We start from the raw sequence: 25,481 nt of genomic DNA, 5'->3' as shown, positions 1-25,481 counted from the left end.
AACAGATAAATGACCATATTTACTCGAATCTTCTTTCTCGTCTCGGTATGTGTGGATGGATCTGTGCGTGGCACGATTTTTTTACCCTCTTTAAGCTTAATAACTCCTGTGTTTTTCGTAGAAAATTTCTGAAACTTTGCAAGGAGGTTTGTGTATTAGGGGGATCGGTGCTATTAAATTTCGGTGGTTAAAGGTCTACGTGGTGTGGAGATAATGGGGGTCGTGTGTCATATCTCGGTAGGGTCGGACTTAATGGAAATTTTACTCGTTACTAGCATTTACAATGATTTTTTTTTAATAAAACCCATTCCTGCCCTTAAAATTAAGCTCTTTTGCCATTTTATAATAATTAAAAATATAAAATGTTTTTTAAAAGTAAAATATCATAACAGATGGCTCCACACACACACACACAGTTTTAAATATTGCCGGGAAAGTTGAGTAACCCATTGCTGAATTTTTTATTAATAGAAGCAATAGTTAGAGTTACGTGTAAGTAAAGTAAGCTAAAATCGCGCAGCTAATAGGGATCATCAACAACCTCAGTAGGTTTCTACAGTAATTTTAATGTCTTCTATCATTCTAAAAGACTGTGCCAATTAAAACTGTTGGATAATTAGCATAATTAATAATAAATAATGATTTCATATTGTTGTCAACAGATTTAGAATTCTAACTTTGAGCTTTGTTTGACCTTAAAGATTTGGCATGGTATCCTGGCTATTTCCAGCTAAGAAGCTTTTGTAAAATGGAAAACTCCAGACACATTGCGATGTGCTAAATTGTATAGCATACTGTGCAATTTAGCATAGCAATCTGTGGATTTAAGTATTTAACATAAAGCAATGTCCTTTATTGAGCTGCAATTGATGCCAGAATTGCTATTTTCGCTGCAATGTTCACACCTTTATTGTATTAATAGCATTAAATACTAAATTTAATCATGATACTATCTAAATATAGAAATTTGAACTAAATTTACATTGTTATTTTATGAAGTTGTACATTAAATCTTAATTATGTTTTGTTTCATCGAATGGAACCAAAATGGCGTCCTTAAGAATGTCTAATCCATTTCAATTTAGTTAATTAAAGCATGTTCTTGTAGCTTTTTATTAAGATTCTTCACTTTGTTGAATTTAGCATTCAATAATATAAAATTAAAAGAAAATTTAGCTACATTTTAAACTGTCAGACATTTTCTCAAATTTTTCAGAGGGGAAAACACACTAATGAAGTAATACAATTGCAAAAAACAGAAGAACAATATATCTTTATTTTCTCTTCCAACAATTTTACTGTCTTGCACACAACATGCATAAACTCTCTTTCAGATACATTAAATATTTGTGTAATAATCTTTAAATTCTTTTCGGTATTTACAGAATTACAAACATATTAGAATGGTTACATCACACATAGATTTCAGTTGAGAGAATTTCAAATCTACAGTTAAATAATTTGCATTTATTTTCGTTTGCTTTTGTTTTTGTTTTGATCAATTTACTTTAATTCTTTGGTGATATGTTCATGTTTAGCTTTGTACAAATGACATAGAAAATGAATAATTATTTTACGCATTTTATATACTGTATATTTATATATATATAATTTCCATTTGAAACATTTATTTAAGGTTTGAAAAATTGTTAATAATTAATGCATTCACTAAAGGGAGAAATCTCTTTGCCATTTTTGAAATTCGACAGAAACTGACATACAAATTATATATTTATATATGTATATATATACACACAATACACAAAAATAACGTACATACATACATAATTTTACATATGTTTGCATCACATCCCTATGCAGGGAGATTTGAGGTTGACTGGATTGTCAAAGAGGGATATGAGATTTACACATATACTTCAAAATCTCCGTCCTTTATGATGATTCATACGGTAAACTTGGATCACGTTTTTTGCAATTATTATTATTATTATTATTATATTTATTTATTTTCCCACAATATTCGTTTTACTTTGAATCAACTGTTTACCGTATTGCTAAACCGTTAATTCCATCAGCAGGTTGCAAAATCACGTCTCTAGTAAGTCGGTTATTTGACTTGTAAAGCATGAACTTGTGCGTACATTTGCACCATCCTCATAATTATTTTCCGAACAATTGTTGCTGTAAAATTAATTACATTTTAATTAAATAGGAAGTAAATTCTACAAAGGATTGAATGAATTTTACTTACTACACCTGATCCTATTTGCTGCAGAAAGCTAGATGCTTGATTTGCTGGACTTGTGCCACCACCAAGTCCAGCACCGCATATGGCTGCAGCAGAATAACGTCTCATACCCGATCTACCCGAACTAAAGAAGTCTACACCTAGATTAGGACTTGTCTGAAAAGAAATTTGCATTGTTTCAATCAATATTTTGTTTTTTTTCCATCTTTTGCATGAGATTCGTTATGATGATGAACTTACTTTTGTATCCTGCATTGGTTTGCTATTAGAAAATCCAGTAAAAGCGGGAAACGAAACCTGAAAATAAAGAATTGAAAGTATATATCATTAAAATAAACATTATACTGTATAATATTTTTTTAGATGTCTTCAATACAATTTGTGATGCAATCAAATAAGAACTAGCGCATCTCGCATATAATTGCATCATGTGCAAATATATTTCAAACTAATAGTGTCTTTGTTGTTTCATTAAAATACTAACATATATTTGAAAAACTAAAAGTTCTGAATAAAAAATTAAAAGTAAATTACATCATGTATTCGATATATAACGTGTACATGAAAAACGAATGGATCGTGATATCTCGTTGCATGAAAAGTGAATGGTAGTAACTAATAAAAATCACATTGCACTGCCCAAATATTGCATAATTTGCATTGAAAACTATCTCTATAAAACATTCAAATATTAATCAGGGTTTTTCATGAAGGCCCAGATTGGATTCAAATATTGATCAGGTTTTTTCATGAAGGCCCAGATAGGATTCAAATTCGGATCAGCAGAACAGTTTGAAATGTAATTTCTGATCTTTCATCTGTTTAAGTCACTTGTATTGAGAGTCACGCCTGCTTATAATGGATACAATCAACACTTATGCTGATGTCATAAGTTAGAAAATCAAACAAATCCCTTAAGTGTAAAGAAATAAAGGAATCTTACTTTTGGCGACGAAAAATGGAATCTACTATCTTGTGGTCCCACGCTGGAGTGTCGTCTTACTGGTAACATACCCGCACTAGGACCTCTTGAAAGGGTCCCTTCTGGGCTACAGGGTGCAATGAGGATTCTAGGAGGTTGGATAGTGTTATCGGAATGCCGACGACCTGGCAAATTAGCTTGAACCCGCAGTAGATTAGAATCAGGTGACGATGACGCTGAGGAAAATAAAATATATCGGATTACATTGACGTGACGAGTAGAAAACAAAAGATATTTTAATTTTAATTAAGAAAATAATTATAGTCTACCGGAACTTGCTGTTCTTCTTACAACGTCATCGACACTAATCGAAGTTCTTCGCGATTCCAGACGAAGAGATGGTGGTCTGTGAGGATAACCAGTTGATTGTTCCATGCTATATTGTAATTGCACTGGCAACCTGAGGATAGTTTCGAGTTTTATCACACAAATTATGATACAATTTACTGTATTTTCTATAAAAACTAAATAGTTACATGTCAGTGGAAGGTATAGAGAGTTTTTCTAGTTTCAACTTATTTCTTTGGCTTTTTGCAACATGTTGAAGCATTTCTTCCAATAATTCGATTAAACTAGTAAACTGCAACATATAAATTAGTTTCATTTTTAAAATTACAAAATTTTCATATATATATTTTAAAAACACAATAGTATATTTGTGAATCGAAAGATGGCGCTACAATATAAATTTTCAACTTTTCATAGAAAATAGATATTTCATTGTGTTTTCGAGATTATACTTTATAACAATTTATTTTAATCTATTATTTAAAATATTTTATATTAAAATCTAACTTATATTAATCAAAATGTGATTAAAATATTATGATCATGTTCAGTGGTGTAACCAGAAATTTTAGTCCCTTAAGTAAAATATGGTAAAGGGCCTCCTAGAATCGCCCATGTGGCAACGCAACGCATGGGCGATTCTACAGAAAGACTTCCCGGGAAGTCTTTCTGTAGAAAACTTGCCTCTATTTATGTTACAAATGTGAAGAAAACACGAAAAATTCCAGGTGGCCAGCCCATCGACTAAGTACGAACCCAGACCAACCAATGCCCAGTGGTTTTATCCAATGGGCCATTGGTGAGCCATACATTTTGTTTCATGGAGTACATTAGGTACTTAAAATAATATATGCTAATAATATATAGTTAAATTCTCATCTTTTCACTGATCAAGTTTAGTTTGAATGTTCTTTGTCACGAATATCAGCTTAATTAGGGTTGCATAATGACGTGAGACAGAAAAACGGGGAAATAAAATTACGGTGCCAAAGCCTCGAGGACCACACATTAGGAATTAGCGGGCTGAGGATTGCTCGTGACTGATTTACAGCCAATATTCTGGTTACATAATTAAATTAGCGGGTAAATAATATAGGTTATAACAACAAGTTAAAATTTCAAATTTATGATTTTTGTTAAATATATCTCGTATAAGTTGGACACACATACTGGGTGATTTTTAATTCGTGCAAAACTTGAATAACTTTTCAACCAAATGAGATAGAAATAAAATTCATAAAGTACTATGTAATACAATGTTGAATTATTTGTAAAGAAGTTTAAATGTTGTTGGGTATAAATCTTGCATAAAGTGTTTAAAAGCTTTTACAGCATGTTTGAGAAGCGTGTAATTGGATTAGATTACGAAAAATATGCCGGTGGTGTCGTTAAATAACTACCTTATAGCCCCGACTTAAATCCATATGATTTATTTTTATGGGGCTATCTTAAAGATAGGAGCATTGTGATATTCTGAAGAGTTGATAGACACGATAAAAAAGTAATAATGATGATTCCAAGAAAGACCTTTATTACCGTTATTGAATGTTTCAAAAATCGGTTAAAAACTATTATTGCGAGCGAAGGTAGTCATTTTGAAAACCTAATTTATTAAATGGAAATAAATTCTGTATAATATGCTTTTTGAATTTTCATTTTATAAAATTTTTCTTATATAATTAAATAAATTTTCATCTTTATACTGTTCTGTAGAAACAATGACCAAACCAGGCTCTGAGCACTGTTAAAGCGTAAGGTCCCCTTTATGTCATGAGTCCTTACGCGTCGCTTAACAGAGCATAATAGTAGTCACGCCACTGATCGTATTTCATTAGCAAGATTTAAATTCATAAATATTAACTTCAATTATTAAATTGGCAAACTGAAGCTTATAGAAAAAGGTTAATATAACTGATCATACTTGGTGCAATTATCATCAAAGGAATCTTACCTGATCAAGTTTTAAAACAGGACTTACTACTACTGGAATTAAGGCAGGCATCACTTTAGTTGCCAGAAGATTTACTGTCAAACCGTACCTTTTATCACCGAGCATATGCTTGTAAATTCCTAAATAAAATTTTTTAAAAAGATTTATTTTAATCTTATATAAAATTCATACCTCACAGTGTTAATAAATAGAATATTATAAAAATAATTAAAAACAATTCTTCAAATAAGATACAATTCTGAGAACACAACATTCGTATAAATAAGTTTTTTAAACATAAAAACGGATCTTTGCAATATTCTATGATATAATGCAGAAATTATAGTCGACTACTCTATAAATATAAAAACTGAACTATGTATTTATCTCTTTGCAAAAGGTTATTGAATGGTTTAAAAATTATTATAGATTAAAAATTAAATACATTACACAGTGAACCGAATTACGTAATGGTGATTATAATCTTACTAAATATTATAATATTATTATGTATGTTCCTTATAATTATACTAAATATACATCATAATGAATACAGAGGATTATTAAACTGATAATATGATATTTATTATACAATATAATCATATGCCATGATAGATTATTCTATAAGCAAATTAAGTCTTTGTTTGGATTGGATTAGATTGAAGGCATGCGGCAATGAAACAAACGATCTGCCAGAGGTATGCCTCCAGGAAAGCCCACCAGTGGCCGAGTGGATAAAACAACTATAACTAAACACTTGTAGTTAATAGATTCGCACCTCGCTAACGGGATAACCATGTGGAGTTTTCCATGTTCTCTTCACGTTAGTAACACCTAAATAGGGGCCAGTTTCCTTTACAGACCTCCCGAGAGGCATTCCCACTTGGAAGATCGCCCATGCGTCGCTTTATCGTAACCAAATAAATAAATCAAACCTCCTGGAAAGACTTTACGGTGAAACTGGACCTACATAGGTGTTATACAGGTGAAGAAAATCCAGAAAATTCAACACGACCAGCTTACTGTCGGGCATGCTATGTCTAATTAATTGGTCTCCTCTAATGTGGGTTTGAAAACAATTCCGCTTAGTGCTCTAAGAAGGTAAATAACGGAAAACTAGAAAACGTTAAATAGTTTTGTTCTTTAGTTTTGTAAAGGCTTATTCAAAATGATTTCTAATACAAAAGAAAAAAGCCTCAACGAGTAACTTAACTTTCTCGGCAACAACATCTAAAATTTCTGCTATAATATTTTATTTAAAAACCTTTTTATATTATTAATTANGCGTTAAATCATTTTAATTCTACTCGAACAAAACTTTCCACTATTTTGATCTAATTTATTATTTTTAAATAGAATATTATAAAAATAATTAAAAACAATTCTTCAAATAAGATACAATTCTGAGAACACAACATTCGTATAAATAAGTTTTTTAAACATAAAAACGGATCTTTGCAATATTCTATGATATAATGCAGAAATTATAGTCGACTCCTCTATAACACTGTTGATAATTTCGTTTTATATGAATTCCATGTTGTACGAATCACTTAGATTTTACAAATACGTGTGCCGGGCTGTGAACGGCTCACGTATTTGTAAAATCTAAGTGACTCGTACAACACGGAATTCAAATAAAACGGAATTATCAACCGTGTTATAGGGGGGTCGACTGTATACAGTATTAATAAGTTTCAACGATATTATTGGTTTAAAAAAATGGTTGTCTGAATGATGATTGGTGGAGAAAGCAGAAAAATCAATTTTAAATCGTATTTAAAATTTAAAATATAAAATATCGTTATTTTAAATTTTAAATTTTATTAATTATTTTTAAGACTTATAAAATAGTGTATATAAAATAATCTTTCTTTTAAATTCTTTATATTATTATCTTATATTAATTTCTGAATCCATATATGTTCATAAAAACCCATCTCTAATTTTATTTCTTCTTTGAAATTCCAGAAATCTTAATATTTATTTACATGCAATATTCTTTGAAAATATAATTTAATATTAATGTAAATCGTAAAGATTTGGCAAAAGATACATTATGATTTCATAGCAATAACATGGTATCGTATGAGAACTTATATCAGTATAATGTATTTTCAATGGATTCGATGCTGTGGAATTATGATAAAGTAAGAAGATTTTTCGTTAATAAATTGTAATTAAAAAGGATTATTTTATTTTTAGAATGAGCAATTGAAAACTTTGACGCCAAATTGACGTAAAAGTATGCCTCACCTCACATAAAAACCTAAAAGAAATACAGTATACAGTATATTACATTACAGTTTAGTACAAATTTAATATTAGAAATTAATTTTTGGAATGACTACAGTCAAACCTCGGTTTTAGAACGACTCAGTTTTCGAACAAATCGGTTCACAAACAGAATTTCCAACTCATAATTACATCGGTTACCGAACCTATTCGGCAAGAGCCCGCCATAGATTAGAGAGAGACAGAGGATCAACTTCCTCTACTTCCTTCTTTATGTTAAATGGTAAGAAAGTCGATGACCCGTCCAATCAACGATAAGACTACCGATTCAGAAGTTAGTGGCGCTGAGATTCGCTTGACGTCATTAGACATCACGACACGAATCATCGATGACCTGCTATTTTAAAATACAGTATAACTAACTTGTAAGACATGGACTCAAATTACAATAAAGCTTTGGCTAAACTATTTTCCTTTAATTATATCTGTGTGTTCTTTCCTTTATACAAAAAATAATTATATTTTGAAGTACACGTTCTCTTTATATATATATATATATATATATATTACTTTATATGGAAAAGCCTATCAATCATTTGCTTTAGAAAAATGATGATGTAAAAAATAACTTGCACAATCTATCATTATTTAAATAATAAATAATGATAAAGTAGGGAGAATTTTTTTAGATATTTTTGTTCTTTTGATAGTTGGAAGCGGTGTTGGAACTCATCTGTTCCAATGTCGCTGCTTCCACAAGCAATTTTCAATGTTTAAATAAGTCATAAAAAAATACTTCTTGTATTTTTAGATAGAGTATAATGAAATTTATAAGTTCCTAGGTTAAAACAATTTTTTTTTAATTTTAATTTTAATATTTGCTTAATTTCACAGTGTAAGCGTATTTACAAATTGATTTTGAAAAGTTTGCGCTCTTTTGCTTTAATATGTGAAATTTATTTCATAAAAACTAAATTATTATTATAATTACGGGGTTTTAGTGTTTATTTATTATAAAATAAATGATAAGAGATAAAAATAATTCTTACTAATTATTGTCTTTCCTCAAAAGAACGTGTAATAAATAGCTGCTAATTTATAATATATTAATTCGTATCAGAAAGTTAAATTTTATTTTGAGTCAATCTCACATTTGTGATATATTTTAAATAATTTTGTAAATTTATTAAAATTTTTTTAAATTAAAGATCCATTTTATATTTATTTTCAATTATTATTTTATTGTATTAGAGTATAAAACAGACTTAAGTTAGTGTAATTGAAGAAGAATAAAAAGGAAGAAAGAAAGATGAAGTAGAAGATATGGGCAGGAGAAAAAAGATGAGGAAGAGAATGGAGAACAGGAAGAACAGGAGTGAAGGAGAGAGAAGAGGATTGGATTGATGGTATAAGTCCACACAACACATGGGGCGATCTGCCAAAAGGGATGGTGTCTTCCGGGAGAACATTATATGGGAAACTGGCCCTTAGTTAAGTGTTAGAAAATATCTGAAAACTCCACGCGATCAGTTCGCTGAGAGAGAGAAGAAGGAGGAAGAGAAAAGAAATGTAAAAAAAAAAAAAAAAAAAAAAAAAAACAGAAAGAGGGAAAAAGGAAAAGGGAAAGGAAAAGAATAAGAAGTAGTATAGAAGTTCCAGAATTATTCTAAGAAATACTTTAAATTGTTTAAAGAAATGTGATCATAGAATAATTCTGGACATAATTCTGGACATTCTGTGGTCATAGAATAATTATATATATATATATAAAAGATAGTCAATTGAATCAAAGAAAGAGAAATAAAAATAGATACATGAAGATTTTTAGTAATTATCAAAAACAATTTCCTACCCTTTAACAACAACGAAAAAAAAAACAATGAACTCTAGTTAATGAAATGATTATATGTCAGTGACAAGAGTCGAGTCTATCAAAACTCTGAAGTATTCTTTTTATGTGAACGTTCCAATTTTCTGTTCGACATTCCCACTTTACCACTACAGATAATGACAAATCGAAATATTTTCTGAAGTAATCGAAATCAGAACTATTGACTTAATAAGAAAATAAAAATAATAATTTATTGTAATATTTTATCATCATCAGCATTTATCTTAAAGAAGAATTATATTATAACAATACCGCTAAAATTCTTTGACATCTTTACTTCATGTAATGTTAATAATTTATAATAAATATATAAATTTTTTATGCGATTTCAAAATAAAAGAAGGATATTTATAACATATAAATAACGTTTCTTGAAATCAGACAAAAATAATTTCGAGAAAATTTTAATTTTTTAGAAATATAACTATAGAACACCACTCAATATATAAATTCTAGTTTAAAGAATAGTTCAGAAGTTAGGTATTTGTATTCAGAACCTGAAATTACGTAAATAAGAGCATGGTACCGATGTGTCACGTGGTAAAAACTTGTTCGGCAACCCATCCATTGAACAAGTTCATATCATGTGACATACTCAACATGTTTGTATTGCTACTCGCGTACTCGAGACTAGGCATTGAAAACTGTAGTTTTCAACCTCTTTCTTTGAACCGAAATCTTCAAAAAAAAAGATCACGAAGAAACTATATTTGATCTTTACTCGAATCATTATGATGAATAAATTCTAATAATTTAATATATAGATAAAGTCATTGGTTCCCTTCCCAACAACAAACAAACACATTTTTTCTGTAGAACTTTGATTTCTTCCACTAGCAAGATATTAAACCTATGTATCAACTTTACTTCAATCCTTTATTTAAATAATTAATGTACATCCTGCAAGAAAAGTCTTTAAATATGAAGAATAAATATACAAGAAGAGCCATTAATCAATGGCATATTGTTATTTTTTCTTGGAGTGGATTAAAAAAAATTACAATTTTTATATGAAATATTTATAATAAAGCGTAAAAGATAATATTTATCTTCGTATCAGAAATAAATGTATATATAATAAGATAAGAACTAGGAGAAAGTGAAACGAGTGCCATGGATCCTCGCGAGTTAAACATGCGATAAAATTAATTACTACATTCATAACAATTACAGATAATTATTTTAATTTATAAATACTAAAAGTATATTTTTTTCTATAATTAAATTATATAAAATTTATATAATACATATAAATAACAGCTATCTTAATGAATACTTTATATCTTCGTAACCAGAGCCAGATTTAAACTTGTGTCCTTAAGTTATAATATATAAGAGGTCTTTCCCTTCTACCATATAAAAATGAACTTAGAAACGTGAAGTTCTAAACTATAACTTGCCAGTTAACAATGTTTAAATCCAGCCCTGATCATAAATTTTATGAAATTTTAGCAACTATATGAAAGTTTCTAGCGGTAAAAATCTGTAATTTAATATTTTAAAAAAATTTAATATTCAAAAATAAAAAAGAAAAATAAACATTTTAAACTTAGAAAAATCGATCAAGAACAAGTTACTTACTTACAACTGGTACAAGAATAATTGGATCTTGTAACTTTGCTTTACCTAACATCGGTAATACTTCGTCCAAGATGTCAGTTTTTTCCAGTTTATCGATAATCTTTTCAACACACGTAAGAGCATTGGCCTGCACCTGAATAATGCAATCTTCCTGAAGTTGTGTCGATAAGGAGAAGATAAACAAGGAAGAAAGGAAATTTAATGTGTGTGCACAAGCAAAATTTAGCGGTGCAAAAAAGATTCAGCGAAGAATAACATGCTTTTTTTTATTATAAAAATAAGATGCAAAAGTTAGTTTTTTTTTTCTTTTCCTTAAGAGAAGATTGGATAAGCAACAGACAGTTTCAGAATTGATAAATAACAAGTCTGATAAGTATCTTAAGAGGTTGCGATAAGGTAAAATGTGCTATAAATTGACATAAAATCATGCAAAAGAGTTTTCTACAATAAATTTAAATGTATTCGGTGAATTATAGCATTTCTGTTCGTTTAGTTGGTATTATGCACAATTTATGTCAATTTTGTCGTTTATATCAATTTGACATTCTTTTTTAACACTTGATCGTTATAAAATTGAAACGTCGACGTTAAATTGGCATAAAAGTATGCACAATAGGCACAACAGCAATCAAACTAACAGACGTAGCTATTGAGTCTACGCTTCATCAAATGACCAATTAGGTTTCTTATTTGTTGCATGTCTGAAGCCGGATTAGTCATTTCAAAAAACGTAAACATTACTTACTTAAAATACTTTTTCTTTTATTTTGATAAGAATTAATATTATATAAACGTTTGAAACAGTTTTAATACAATTTTTTTTATTAATAATCGCGAAAATTAATATTAAATATACGGGGTGAACCAAAAGTAGGTTGACAGTAGGTGAAATAGGGTTTATGTTAAGATGTATATTTAACTTATTTATATAATTATGATTGAAAAATTACATCTGAGATGCATTTCAAGAAATTAATACACAAAGATATTTATGCAAAAATGTTTGTCGAAGAGTGAAACGGTGAAATGTAGACTTCAAAGTGGTGTGATGGATAGCAGTTTGAGTACTTGCGTTAATAAAATTGTATTGTATTGTATTAATAAATATAATTGTATATGTAATCTCAGCAAATGTTATCATTTACTGTCCACCTATTTTTGTTTCAACCTGTATGTTTAAGGAATTATTTGATAGCGAATAACTTTCAGTGGCGATTTTAGGTTGTGCGAGGCAACGAAAAAGTAAGGATTTACGAAATTCTTTTATATAACATAATATAATTTATAAATCTCATATCATACAATACTTGATACTTTACTACATGACCTAGGATTCTGGTTACTAACTCACTAAATCTAGTAGTATCGAGTATATTTGTGAGTGTCTAAGGCCTCTAAAAGCCCGAGGCCCCGAGCAAAGATCTAGATTGTTTATACCTAAAACTGCCACTGACATCTTTATACAAACAAATTTTATTTTTCAAATTTAATCAATTTTAGAATTGAATCTCGAAAAAAATCTTTAAAAAAACAGATTAAATTATTGAATTTTCTCGTTATTTAGCACTTCTTTGTTTTTAAAAAAAAATTACCTTAACTCCCGAATTATTTTCAAATACTTGCTTGGTCCTGGGCAGCACCATTTTTCTAACAGCTGTTTCTTCTAAGTAATCAGCAATTTGAGCTACTGCGTGCAATGCAGCACACTAAAAAAATTAACAGAAAATTAAAGAAAAAAAAATTTAAAAGAATTCTCCAACTAATTTAATTTTCAAAACTTTTTACTTACTTGAATTTGAGGCGTTGTCGAATCAAATGCATTATAAAGCATTGGCAATACTTCAGCTTTTATATCACTTTTCGGTGTTTTACTCATAATAATGTCGAGATTTTCTAATAAAGTTACGGTTGCCTGCGATTTAAATAATATAATTTAATTAAAATTTAATTATATTAGTGTTAAAAGTTACAATTATTTTAAGAATTTTATTATTCTCTTAATGGTTGGTTGCCATCATCGGCTCGTAGAGACTGCAAGAATTTTTGTGAATTGTTAAATATTTCGTGTCGAGAACTTTCTAAATTAAAATATGGTTTCATTTATTCACGTTTTATTATCTATATATTTAAATTATTTAACTGTAACGAAGATAAAAACTTATTTGACGATTCTTTTCGAAGTAAATTTGAATATGATGAAGATAAATTGATGGTTTCTGAATTAAAAATATTAATTTAATAATGATAAATTCATCATCATCATTGGTCTAATGACTTATTCGCATCATTACGCATTCATAAAACAGCATTGATTATCGTTAATTAATTCCTTTCGTCATCATTCCATTCATTATTAATAGTCAAATGATATAACCCATAGAATTTATTAAAAATCAAATGATCCTTATGGAAAATGTAATTTAGAAATCGACATTCCCGCAATTAACGCCTTGTATTTTTATACAGAAGACGTTAAATATAGGAATTTAAAACCAATATTTTTCTTGAATTATTTCTTAATTTTAAATATTTTTAAAGGACTTTATAATTGAATAAATGTATTTAAGCTTATAAAATTTGCAAAGAATTGTTTATAATCGAAAAGTAAAAGAAAAAAAATGCAGAAAAGATAAGTGAATAGAAAGAGAAAAGCTGTGTGAAGACACAAAGATGCCACGTGAAGTGTATGACACAAATGTAACCACAATGCAAAGAGGAGAAGAGAAACCGCAGTGTGAAGAAGACAAGAAAGACAAACGAAAAAAGAAAAAGGCAATAAGACAAAAGAAGAAACGACAATAAACACAATTAAAGAGGACTAAAACTGACAAGTGATGAGAAATGTCATGAATAGTCAGGCGATTTGAAAAGGAAAGCCACATAAAACGAATCACAAAGAGAAAAAATAATGGAATCGGTTGAAAAAGAGAGGAAGATTATGAAAATAAACACACAAAAAAGAAATGGCAAAATTTATATAATATATATAAATTAATTATAATTAGCACACTAGTGATTGTTTAGTTGTTGACTCACTATAAGTTGGCACCTGCAGACTATACGAAAAGGGCACAAGCTATACAAAAGAGCATATACATTATGTAAGAAGCTTCAAATTATAATTCAACGTTGGTCAAGTTTTGGTCAACATACGACGAAGTTGCATCAGACAATGATAAAAATAGGCCTACTTTTCGTAAACATGGATTATACAAAATATCTATGGCCTGCTTAAGCTTGTTGGATTAGTGGGATAACAAAATATGGGATATCTGTCTAGGAGAAGAGCCTCCAGGAGGGGGACTTTCTAAGTGAAACTGGCCTCTATTTAGGTGTTAGACACACGAAGAAAACCCAGAAAATTCCACGATAATACAGCTATTGGTGAGGGTGACCTGCTTAATCAGACTTATACACAATTTGGCCCGTCAATCGAAAAGTTTAAGCGTTATTGGTTCATACAAAGACATTAAAGACACAGAGCAAAATGTTCTTAAAATTATAAATATATATGAAAGTGTATACACATAAATGTATGTCTTAAAAAATTATTACATGTCTACCTATTCTTACCGATTTTATTGGTAAAAATATTCAAATTACCTGCATATTTACTAAAGCATTTTTTAATTGAACCGGTTTACCAATAATGCAATAAATCCCTATCCAGTAAACGAGCAACTACTGTATGCCTTTTAATCTTTTCCACGTTACAAAAGAACTAGAATTAAAAATTATTTCCACATTTCACATAAGATTATCCTTTAAATTAAATAAAGTAATCAGTAGAAGCCCTTCTCCTCTATTAAATACTAAATTTTAATGCTTGAGGCCTTAGCTGTAATCTCGTGGAGTAAGGCCTTAAACTGTAGCTCCTATCATTATATTTGCATAATAAATTCGAAATCCAATTAAAAAAGAGAAAGCAAAACTTTGATACCTCTTAAGTAAACTAATTTCCAAGAGATAATTTACAAAAGAAGGTATTAAATTCATTAATAACATCACTTACTTGAAAATTATTAATCTAATTAATCTTAAGCAACACAAAAATCAAAGCAGAACATCAAGAAAATCTTCCTCATCTAGTTATCAATCCCGATTTTCCAAAAGAAAAAGAAACTAAAGGCAAGAATGAGTAATTAAATCAGCTTAATTAAATATCATAAGAGGAATTAATTTTCATTAATTAATAATAATAATAATTCTTATTCCATTTAACAAAATCTTTTCTAAATTAAATAAAAATTAGAAATATTTAAAAGCTTGTTTTTCTTGTTAATCTCTTCACTTCTAGAACGTGTTCTACATCATTAAAATCGTTCATCAAAATATCCCTTTACAGACGTTTACCTTTAATCGCTTTAAAGTAAAATATTAATTAAAATAAATCCTCTTTAAATAACAAAATTACACGATCAATTACTTGTAAATTAGAATTTCATATTTATCTAAAAACATACAAAAGTAATGGAAAGTCTTGGGCATATGGGCATGAAACCTAAACAAACTTCATAATTTTTTCAGTTATTTTTGAGGGAAAATGACGTTATTTCTACTTAAACAATTTTTTTGAAGGAATTAAATTAAAAAATTATTTATTTTTTATGATTGAAGATAGAAACTTTTACAAAATTTTAATTTTTGGTTGAAGTATTCTGTCTGTCCTTCAAAAACAATACAAAAAAACTTCAAAATCTAATAAAAATTAAAATAATTTTTTTAGTTTCTAGGAGGAAAATATGTTGTTTTCCATTTAAAAATGTATTTTTTAAAGTAATTATATCAAAAAAATATACAGTTCTTGAATATAATTACTTCAAAGAACCTTAACACAATTTTTTTTTGTTTCTTTTGTAAAGTAAATAAGTTATTTGCCATTGAAAAAAATATACATGTTTTAATAGAAAACACCTAAAAAATAATCAATATAAAATGAAAAATTGGAATATTTTTAGAAGGAATTTAAAAAAATATTTTTTTCAAATATATCAATTAAAATTTTTTAAAATATAATTCCTAAAAGAAAATCTATTCTTAATGTCAACAATACATGTTTACTTAAAGCAATACAGAGAGACTACTTTACCAACAAGATATCTTATATCAACAAATAAATACTTTCTTAGATATTTTTAACACAGATATAATTGAGTTAAACTGAACAACAAACCTACATCATGAGATAGTAATTCAGAATTTATCTTTAGTAATGAATCATTAGAAATATTCTGGAATTCTGTGTTCCAGAATTATCAGAAACCTTCAAAAACTTGTTACTTATTATTTATTTTAAGTTTCTGATTATTCAGTCAAGAATAATTGAAGTTAAATGTTACAGAATTTAATAACTTATTTAATAAAATAAAACATTTATAAAGAAAATTAGGGTAGATTTTTTTTATATGTGGCATTAAGTAAATTGTCTTTTCTAATAAAATCCTTTTTTTTTTTTTGTTTTCGATTAAGGACTTGTGTACATTGAGTGAAGGGTGTGGATGACATTAACAATAAATTATAAACTTTGTAGTGGGAAGACATTTAGAAAAGAGAGTGTAACTTTTTTAGAATGCCTTTATCTATCATACCATCACCATAAAGCGATTATTTAGGAGGTTCCTAAGGGCGTTGTCAACTTTATAGACCCAACATGATGTTTTTTATGGAGAAGATAAATGGCATTTTTAACAATATTCCAAGAAAAATATGACACGTGAATACAGTTATATTATTATTGATGATCTTTTCATTGCAATTGAGGGATGAATTGTTTTGAGTTGAAAGTTTGTAGAATTTTTCTATATATATAAAAGACTGACCTGTACTGATTTTGGCATACCGAAAACACTTCTAAATACAGGAAGAATTAAGCTCTGATATTCTTCTGGTGTGCTTTCTTCAATCATGAATAATAAAGGCTGAAGAGCGGCTGCCAATACTTCAGGTGATTGTAATTCAGCCTTCAAAGATGGAAGAACATGTTGATACCAAAGTTTCTGCTCCAAAAATACGATTTTGTAAGATAAATTTATAATAAATTGCTTAAATTGATGAAAATTTACTGTTACTTACCCTAGGAATTGTTGGTAGAGCACCTTTTAAACTATGATAAAAATGAGATTTGTGTGTGGAATCCTTCATCTGTATAACATCTAAATATTGAAGAGCATGTACAGCTGGATCCATAAAGTATTTGATCTAAAAATTTTAATATTTTTAGTCTAATTTTATGAAAATTTATGGATTAAATCATAAATGCATACCATTGAGAAATTCTGTGCATTTGGCCTCTTCCATGGCTCCATTTGTAGTAATCCTTGAAGTGGTTCTTGCAGATGATGAGGAATTCTATCCAACAAGTCATGCAAAGTGTGCTCTAGCTGATAAAGATCACACAGACTAAGGCCTTCTCCTGATAGCCACAAATACTGGAAGGAAGAAAATTGTAGGAACTCCTACCTAACTAGGGATATCCCTCGATCCCTGATCTAATTTATCCTCATTCATTTACTAAATATTACTATTAACTAATTAATTATTATAACATACGCTTATTATATTAAAAATTTAAATTTTGTTCCCCTAGCCTAAATATTAAAAAATATCTTCCTTCTGTATTTTATAAATGTCTTTTAAATAAATCTTAAGAAGTTTTGCAAGAGAAGAAATTAAGCAAAATAATTAAAATAAATGTAGGATGTCCTCCGTGAATTATATAAAATATAAAGTAGAAGAGATCTTAACAACGATTGGCTGAAAGTATGGTTGTTTGGAAGATAACTGTATTAAAATATGACTATCTCAGTCAGGATTGGTGAGATCAGGACGTAAATTTCATTTAAACCAATCATCGTAAAGTTTTTAAAGCTTGATATCATATATATATCGCAGAGGACCACCTGTATTTATGAAATATTTTATGTTTAATTTAATTTTTACTAATTATTTATATTAAGCCCTATATAAATTTCCTAATTTTTCTTCCAGAAAGTAATATAAATTTAAAACATTCCTCTTTTTCCAGATATTTTTTTTAAAAATTAATTAATTATTTAATTAAATTATAATTAATTACCCACCATATCTAATTGTTTATTATAATTTGTTGAACTTAAATTCGCTTCGATTAATGATCTTCCATTATTAAATATGGCACATATTAATAGTCCTAAAGAGAACATATCACTTAAAGGTGAGCAGGTCGATGTCGCTTGTACCTCAGGTGCTGTAAAATCTATATCAGGCTGGCCCATTTTCGGTAACTTAGAAGTAAACGGCTGACAAGGCACGGGACTCTGAAACATAAGGTGAAATTCATCCCTTGAGAGTAGTAACATTAACAATAATTGAAACGTTATTTACGGTGCTACAATTAAAGTGTAACTGTATATAAAATTATAACTATATGAAATAAATTGTTCATGAATAGGTTAATTCTGTGAGGAAATTAAGCTTAAAAATGCCTTAAAACTGAAAAAAATGGCGATTTTAAAGCACGTATATGTCTATTCGATTTGGTTGGATAATGCAAATTTTTACGTAAATTTGACGTCATTCTTTAAAACTTTCATTGTAAAACTGTTCCGACGACATCAATTTGACGTAAAAATAAAGTCAATACTTCTGAAAGTTACAAATTTTTAAATTTAAATCGTTAAAGACACGCCCACATTTTAATTTCAACAATCTGCATTATTAAAATTACATCTTAAACATATCACAGAGGACCACCTATATTAATAAATACATTTCTATTTAATTTTGCCTATTCCATAACTCTCCAAATTCATCATATTCATTAACAATGCATTTTATTTACATATAAAGTAAACTACTGATGAATACGTTAACTCCATATGGTAATTAAGCTTAATTAAAATTAGTTATGAAAACTAAATGTTAGAAAACTGCAAATTTTTGAAATTTAAATTGATTAAGATCCGCCTTGTTAATTATGATATCAACTAATTTCAAATAGAAATTAAAAAGTAAACGTGTCTTTTAGTCGTTAAAATTATATCTTAAACATATTGCAGAGACCCACTTCTGTTAATAAATGTATATAACTGTAATTTCGCCCATTCTACAACTCCCAAACTCACCATATCCATTAGCAGTTAACTATATATGTATATATAAACATCTTTATCATGCAAATTGCAATATAATAACCATCTGATTAATGATAAATCTCGAGAAAGTTTTATCTGTTATATGTTTATCTATTAACCACTTAAAGCATTAGTGAAATTAATAATAATAATAATATCTCGCGAAGAGCATAATTAAGTTATTAAATGCAAATAAAGATATTTGAAGAAAATTAATTACCATTAAGTCCGATTCATTGCATTTTTCAGCAAACTCTAATCCTGATAATTTCCAAGTGCCTCGCCTGTTGATGATCACAGATTGTGGACATAAATTCCGATGAATTAATTTACAGGAATAATGAAGAAAGGATAACGCTTCAGTTAACTGTAAAATGTAAGAAAAAATAATACAAAATCGATATTTCATCAAAAAAAAAATATATATATATTACAATTATTCTCTTGTTATATAAACCTCATAGCAAATTATGATCAGTATTTATTCATTGATTTTCCTAAGGCTTTATCTAAAATATAAATTGGGAAAGTAAATAAATAAACAAGACAATTGACTCGTTCGATCTAAACAAATCTAATTAGGAAGCATTTCTTTCTTCTTCTTGGATTTATTATTTTAACAATTGAGCAACCACTAAATAGGAATTTAAATCATCGAAAAAGGCTTAGTTTTTCCTTATTTTAACACAATTTTTGAATAAAGACGTATCAAACTTTATGCTTTTTAATGAGTAGGCTTTAAACGGTAATAAATTTTTGTCAATTTTAAACAGATATCCATTAGACAACACTTATAAATAAGGAACGTAAAGAGGATACCTGAAGGAGGCCATATTTAATCTCTATGTCTAAGAAGGTGTAATCTCTAACGGACGATGGGAGATTTTGTGGTAATCTTTCTTCCAAACATCCCAGGATGTTGGCTAAACTTCCCAATACAGGTTCAGTGGCGAATGCTAGAGTTTCACTAAAAAATAAAAGGACTAAAAATATATTTAACCTCTCTTTGTTTTTCTTAATCTTCTTAATATAATAACTAGTTTTAACTGGAATTTGTTACTCTGTATACACAATTCTTTCGATAGATTTTTAAATATAAACCTTTAAAAGATATATATATTTTTTAATAAATAGAAAAGATATAAATAGAGTAATTTAGAATTGTTTTAAGTTTAAAAATAATTATTTTGTTGTAAGTAGCAATGAATTAGGATGTAGTAGCATACTTTTTAAAATTTATCTTTTTGGATTTCTTCACCTGTACAGATTAATCAATTTTATACGAAGCAGTTCACAATTTTATTACTTTTACAAGAAACTGAATTATATACATACAAGAAACAACAAATTGTACAAGAAACAGAGCTGTTTCTTATACAATTCATTTATTATTTCGTCTATCTGTAAGCCTACAACCTTCTTGTACTGTACAAATTGTTTCTTGTATGTGTACAATCTCTTCTTTGTACAAGTCCTTGTTTTTGTTTCTTGTACCAACATATAATTACGAAATAAATCGAAAAAAATTCATAATAAATTTTAATATTTAGCAAAAAAAAACTTTATTAATTTTATCATATTTTCGACATAAATTACACTAAATTAAGGAATTTTTCATGCATTTTTGCGATAATTTAAACGCTTAAAATCGTGCTTTAAACGGTTCAAAAACGTAGAAAGAAGTAACATTTTCAAAACAAATTTAATTAAATAAGCTTTAAAAAATAGATTAAGAATATTTTAATTGTGAATTAACTTATAAATTGAATTAACTCATGCAATTTAACTAAACATCATTAAATTACTTTCATATATAAAAGCGTGCTAATTTGTTAAAATTCGAATTCAAATATTCAATTAATAAACTACAAAACCAGACAAATTTTATAAGAGAATTAAAAAGCCAACAAATTATTTATAAGTCATTGTAACTAAAATGCATCGTGTTATTGAAAATATGTCAATTTATTATTATTCGAACGTGATTGGTTGATTTAAAATTTTTTAAAATTCAAATTAACGGATCATTTGTAAGAAAAATTCAATTTACGACGGATAAATTCAGAAATTTTAAGATTAAAAATAGAAGATTATTTGTAATATGATCCGCAATCTTTATTAAACCATTATATTTTCTGAAATAATTATAAAAATCTTGTTATTCAAACTATCCTTAACAGATAAAGATTCGTTAAATTATAAAAATAAAAGTTAAAGTAATAATGATAAATTTTATCCAATTTAGATTAAAAATTTGGCCAAAAAATTGGATATTTCTTGTGCAGAAAGACAGATGGTGCTACCAGTACTGACTCTGATGGTTTTAAATTCTACAATGCTCCAGGCACAAACACGTACTTGTGATGACTTCTTTATTATACTATATAACCCATATCATACAATACTTAGGGTCATATGAGGTCTACTACAGCCAGTATTCCGAAGCACGTATTTGCACTAAAAGCGCGACACTCTACGTAAGCGTGAATTCACAATGCCTCTTTTATATAAGTGCAAAGCTGATATTACATAATACTTGATGTTGTACAATTTAGGACCTAGCTAATACTGGATTTTTAGTATTGCACGAAGATCGATTACCGATAAACTTATGTCTACGCCTCTAAAAGCGCGAAGACCTAGATAAGTATATGGGGAAGTAAGCCCATAAATGGCGTATCTTAAAACAAGCGATATCATGCAAACAAATGTAATTTCGAAAAAGATTTATATTATATACACAAACGAATATATGCCACATTGAATAATACTTTTCTGATTAGGCTTTTGTGTAAAGAAATGATGATAAAAAGTAAATCTCAATGTGTCATTATGCCAGCATAATTGTGGGAAAAGCGACATATGCCACTATACATAAGCGAAGCTCTACTCATTGTATAGATCACAAATGTTTTGGAATGGCAAAAAAGTTCATCACATTCCGTATGACTACATTTCTTACATTTTGTACACTTAATCCAAGTCTCCTTCGAACGAGATTGAAGATACAACTCATTGCAATGAGTTATATCTTCAATCTCGTTGGTTACTTCCATCTTTGGATTTCTGTAGGCCTTAGATCTTAATTTAAAAAGTAAAACATTTTATAAAGTTCATTTGTAAATGTTTGTTTCTTGTCCTCATATTTTTACCCTGTACTCTTCTTCGCAGAGTAGGTTGTGGAAAGTGTTTGCATCTACCAATCGATTTCGTTATTCTTTATAATTGAAATTGATCGTTTCATTGATTCACTAATAAGTTGGTCGCGGGTTCGTGCCTTACCAACAAAGTGGCCGCGTGTGTTTCGAGTTTCTTTGGCCTAAATACGGGCTAACTTCCCGTAGAAAGTCTCCCGGAGAGTTCTCCCCGGAAGACTGCTCACTGCTCATATGTTGCGTTGACTATCCCACTAATCCTGCAATTCTTCTTATTGATTTCGAAGACCAATTCTGCATACGGCTCTTTCTTTTGTAATTGTAAAGAAAAAAACAGTCTACATTAGGGTATAGTCTGGAGATGCATAAATACGTTTAAGGGCAATTTGCCTTTTACTGTACTGTCATTTTGCCTGCAGAGAGTAGTTTATAAAAAGTTGGCAACACTAGCCAAACATCTAATGCGACACGATTTTTCTCTTTACTACTCTGTGTAAACAGGCAGCGCCTTTCTGAACAGTAGAGACAAACAATTAATTAAATATGTTATGTATTTTTATGCTGTACTTAATTAAGTCTTTAAAAGCTGTATATATACTATCTCTTATAAATTACATTAGAGCTATACATGATATTTATGATCCTATTATCGAATTTTAAATACAGGCTCTAGATCAGGGAAGGATTTGCACATAAGCTAAGCAAGTTGCAGCATAGTGCATCGCGTTATGAATCTATAACTATGGACTTCACATTTTTACATGTTTCATTATTTGGTAGATGGAAAGGGCTTGTCATATTTTATAATTTAAGGCTACAAGTCTAAGTCGAGCCCTGCTCTAGATAATAACAATCGAATCTGTGCCTATCTAAGATCCGTAAAAACACTAGGTTCCTAAACAAAACTTTAAACTTTTATAAAAAAAACATTTTGTAATTTAATAGTTTTTAGCCAATCAAAATTAAGAATATATTATTAAATAAACGAGATAAAAACTTCAAAGATGATGAACGAGTAAGACGTGATGATGGAGATTCTTGAAAGATAAAGAACCCAATATATATATATATATATATATATTATATCATAAAAATAATAACCGAATTATTTGCTTAATTGCTGTAGAAGATAACAATTTTTATGATTAGACTCATAAAATTGTCGTTAATTTTTCAAATAGTCGATTTAATGAGCTCATAAAGATATGAAACTATCGTTAACGATTGTAAAAATCAGTTAAAGTTATATATTAATAATAAAAGTAATGCTATTTTTCAATATATTTGATTAATTATGAATGAATAGCTTTGACATTCATAAATAAGAGTTGAAACTTATGCAGCAATTTTTGCTTCATTTATCAAGAGATAACAATTTACAAAATGTATAGGTTTTTTTTAAGGTTACTCTCTAAAATTTTCTTCTTGTATACTTATAATATTAAAAAAATAAGTAAAATTAAGTAAATATTAAAGACAATATCATAAATTAAGTTTAATTAAATTAATTATTACATAATAATTTCTGCTTTAAACGAGAAATTAAGCTCACGTAAAGCAAAAACAACCGTTTGGATTCAAAATGGCTTATTATAATCTCGAAAATTTAAACTTTTAACCAAACACTATCGCTGAATTCATAAAATTTTACAAAGTACAATCAGACAGAAGGACAGACAAAGCAAAATAATCAAATTATTATTAAAAGAAGACAGTTTAATTCGATTTTAACTTTGACATTCAGCTCTTCAGAACGAATATCAAAGTTCACGAAGAAGATAAGATTTAATGTTATTTACGTAATATATATCAATTAATTTTAATTATTTATATAAATATGATTTAAAACAGATTAAAATTACTTTAAAAAAAATAATATTAAAAATCTTACCTGGATTCTTCGATTGGGTGATAAAGCGTTAACATCTTGGGATGTTTGAAACGATCTAACTGCCTTACACTAAATCTTAATATTTCTGTTATTGTTTCTTTTCTTTTTGGTTTATGAAGTTTATCAGCTAATCTCTTTTCGAAAAAGAAAACAGAAGCTTCCTATAAATAAATAAATAAATTATAAAATTATAATTCATTTTGTCTCAATCTCTTACGATATATGAGGTTAAATCAATAAATTATATACAGCTATAAACATATAAACGGGGACAGAGAGGTGAGATGAAACCCCTGTCAGTCACATGTAAAGGCCTCCACCCCAATGGCGCGTTATATCGCCATTGGGATGGTAATTCGCCATTGCTCCACTCCTCTTCTAAAGCAACGAATAAAACAAATAAAGGCAGATTTCCCCCACTTATCAAAAGAAATGGAGATTTATTTTTATTTTATTCTTTTTTAATTTAACACTTAAATATTCGATTCTTCATTGTCCTGGACCCGAACTAAATGGTTTCTTCTGTCTAAATCTGGTGGCTAAGTGATTCTACAGGCCCTTCTCCATCTATAGTATCTGGACTTATAGGTTATACATCATATGCAAGGCCTCTCATAGGTAAAGAGAAAGTACTTTCATTGACTTTATGAGGCCCCAGTGTATTAAATCGAAAAAAACATTACAGAATTGCGCTATATTTTATAGATAATAAAATTTGATAGAGTATACATAAGTATATATCTATAAATGATTCTGTTGGACCCTACTGTCGGCTCCTCTCTATCCGGATCTAAAGGTTGGATAGAGGGCCAACAGAGCCATTTGGTTCGGCCCTAGATACTCAGAAGGGTCCAAAATTTCCTTTAGTATAGAGGTAACATATTATTAAATTATCTACTCCCTACGCATAATTAAAAGATTATTAATTTATCTTATTACAATAGGAAATAAAAATATCTTTGTTTATCGATACATTTATAACTAATTTAATTAACTTTAAAGGATTAATAATAATAATATTTGTTACATCACAGAGGAATATTATAAATAGAACTAATTTAAATAAAATTTATAATTCTTTTCTTTAAAAATTGTTGAATTTTGATACTTTTAAAAGATTTCTAATGACTTTTGGCGACTATTTAAAAAAAATACAGTTTATAATTGAATTATAAAACAAAAAATAAAATATTCTTATTACTTTGTGT

General features: G+C 28.4%; 1 protein-coding gene across 3 annotated transcripts; it reads right to left on the bottom strand.

The window, feature by feature from the left end:
* Positions 1-1,287: 1,287 nt before the first annotated feature.
* Positions 1,288-24,429, bottom strand: LOC111620581 (SCY1-like protein 2). 3 transcript variants are annotated; one of them, XM_023362531.1, is made up of 17 exons: positions 24,274-24,429; positions 20,047-20,194; positions 19,448-19,594; positions 18,196-18,411; positions 17,380-17,544; positions 17,189-17,314; positions 16,936-17,112; positions 12,906-13,028; positions 12,709-12,822; positions 11,117-11,267; positions 5,431-5,549; positions 3,668-3,771; positions 3,461-3,591; positions 3,153-3,367; positions 2,450-2,506; positions 2,213-2,365; positions 1,288-2,142 (listed from the first exon to the last, which is right to left on the bottom strand). In XM_023362531.1, exons 1-17 carry the CDS (start codon positions 24,306-24,308, stop codon positions 2,122-2,124), a joined length of 2,202 nt encoding a protein of 733 aa, XP_023218299.1. In that variant the 5' UTR covers positions 24,309-24,429; the 3' UTR covers positions 1,288-2,121. The 3 variants fall into 3 exon arrangements, with proteins under 3 accessions (XP_023218299.1, XP_023218300.1, XP_023218301.1); XM_023362532.1 differs by having other exon boundaries at positions 11,117-11,249; XM_023362533.1 differs by having other exon boundaries at positions 11,117-11,249; positions 17,380-17,496.
* Between the last annotated feature and the right edge of the window lie 1,052 nt (positions 24,430-25,481).

Source organism: Centruroides sculpturatus, unplaced genomic scaffold (genome assembly GCF_000671375.1).
Source record: "Centruroides sculpturatus isolate CEXI.00-Female unplaced genomic scaffold, Cexi_2.0 scaffold321, whole genome shotgun sequence".
NCBI classification, from domain to species: domain Eukaryota; kingdom Metazoa; phylum Arthropoda; class Arachnida; order Scorpiones; family Buthidae; genus Centruroides; species Centruroides sculpturatus.
The sequence above is the reverse complement of the archived record's forward strand: the minus strand, read 5'-3'. Positions and strand labels throughout refer to the sequence as shown.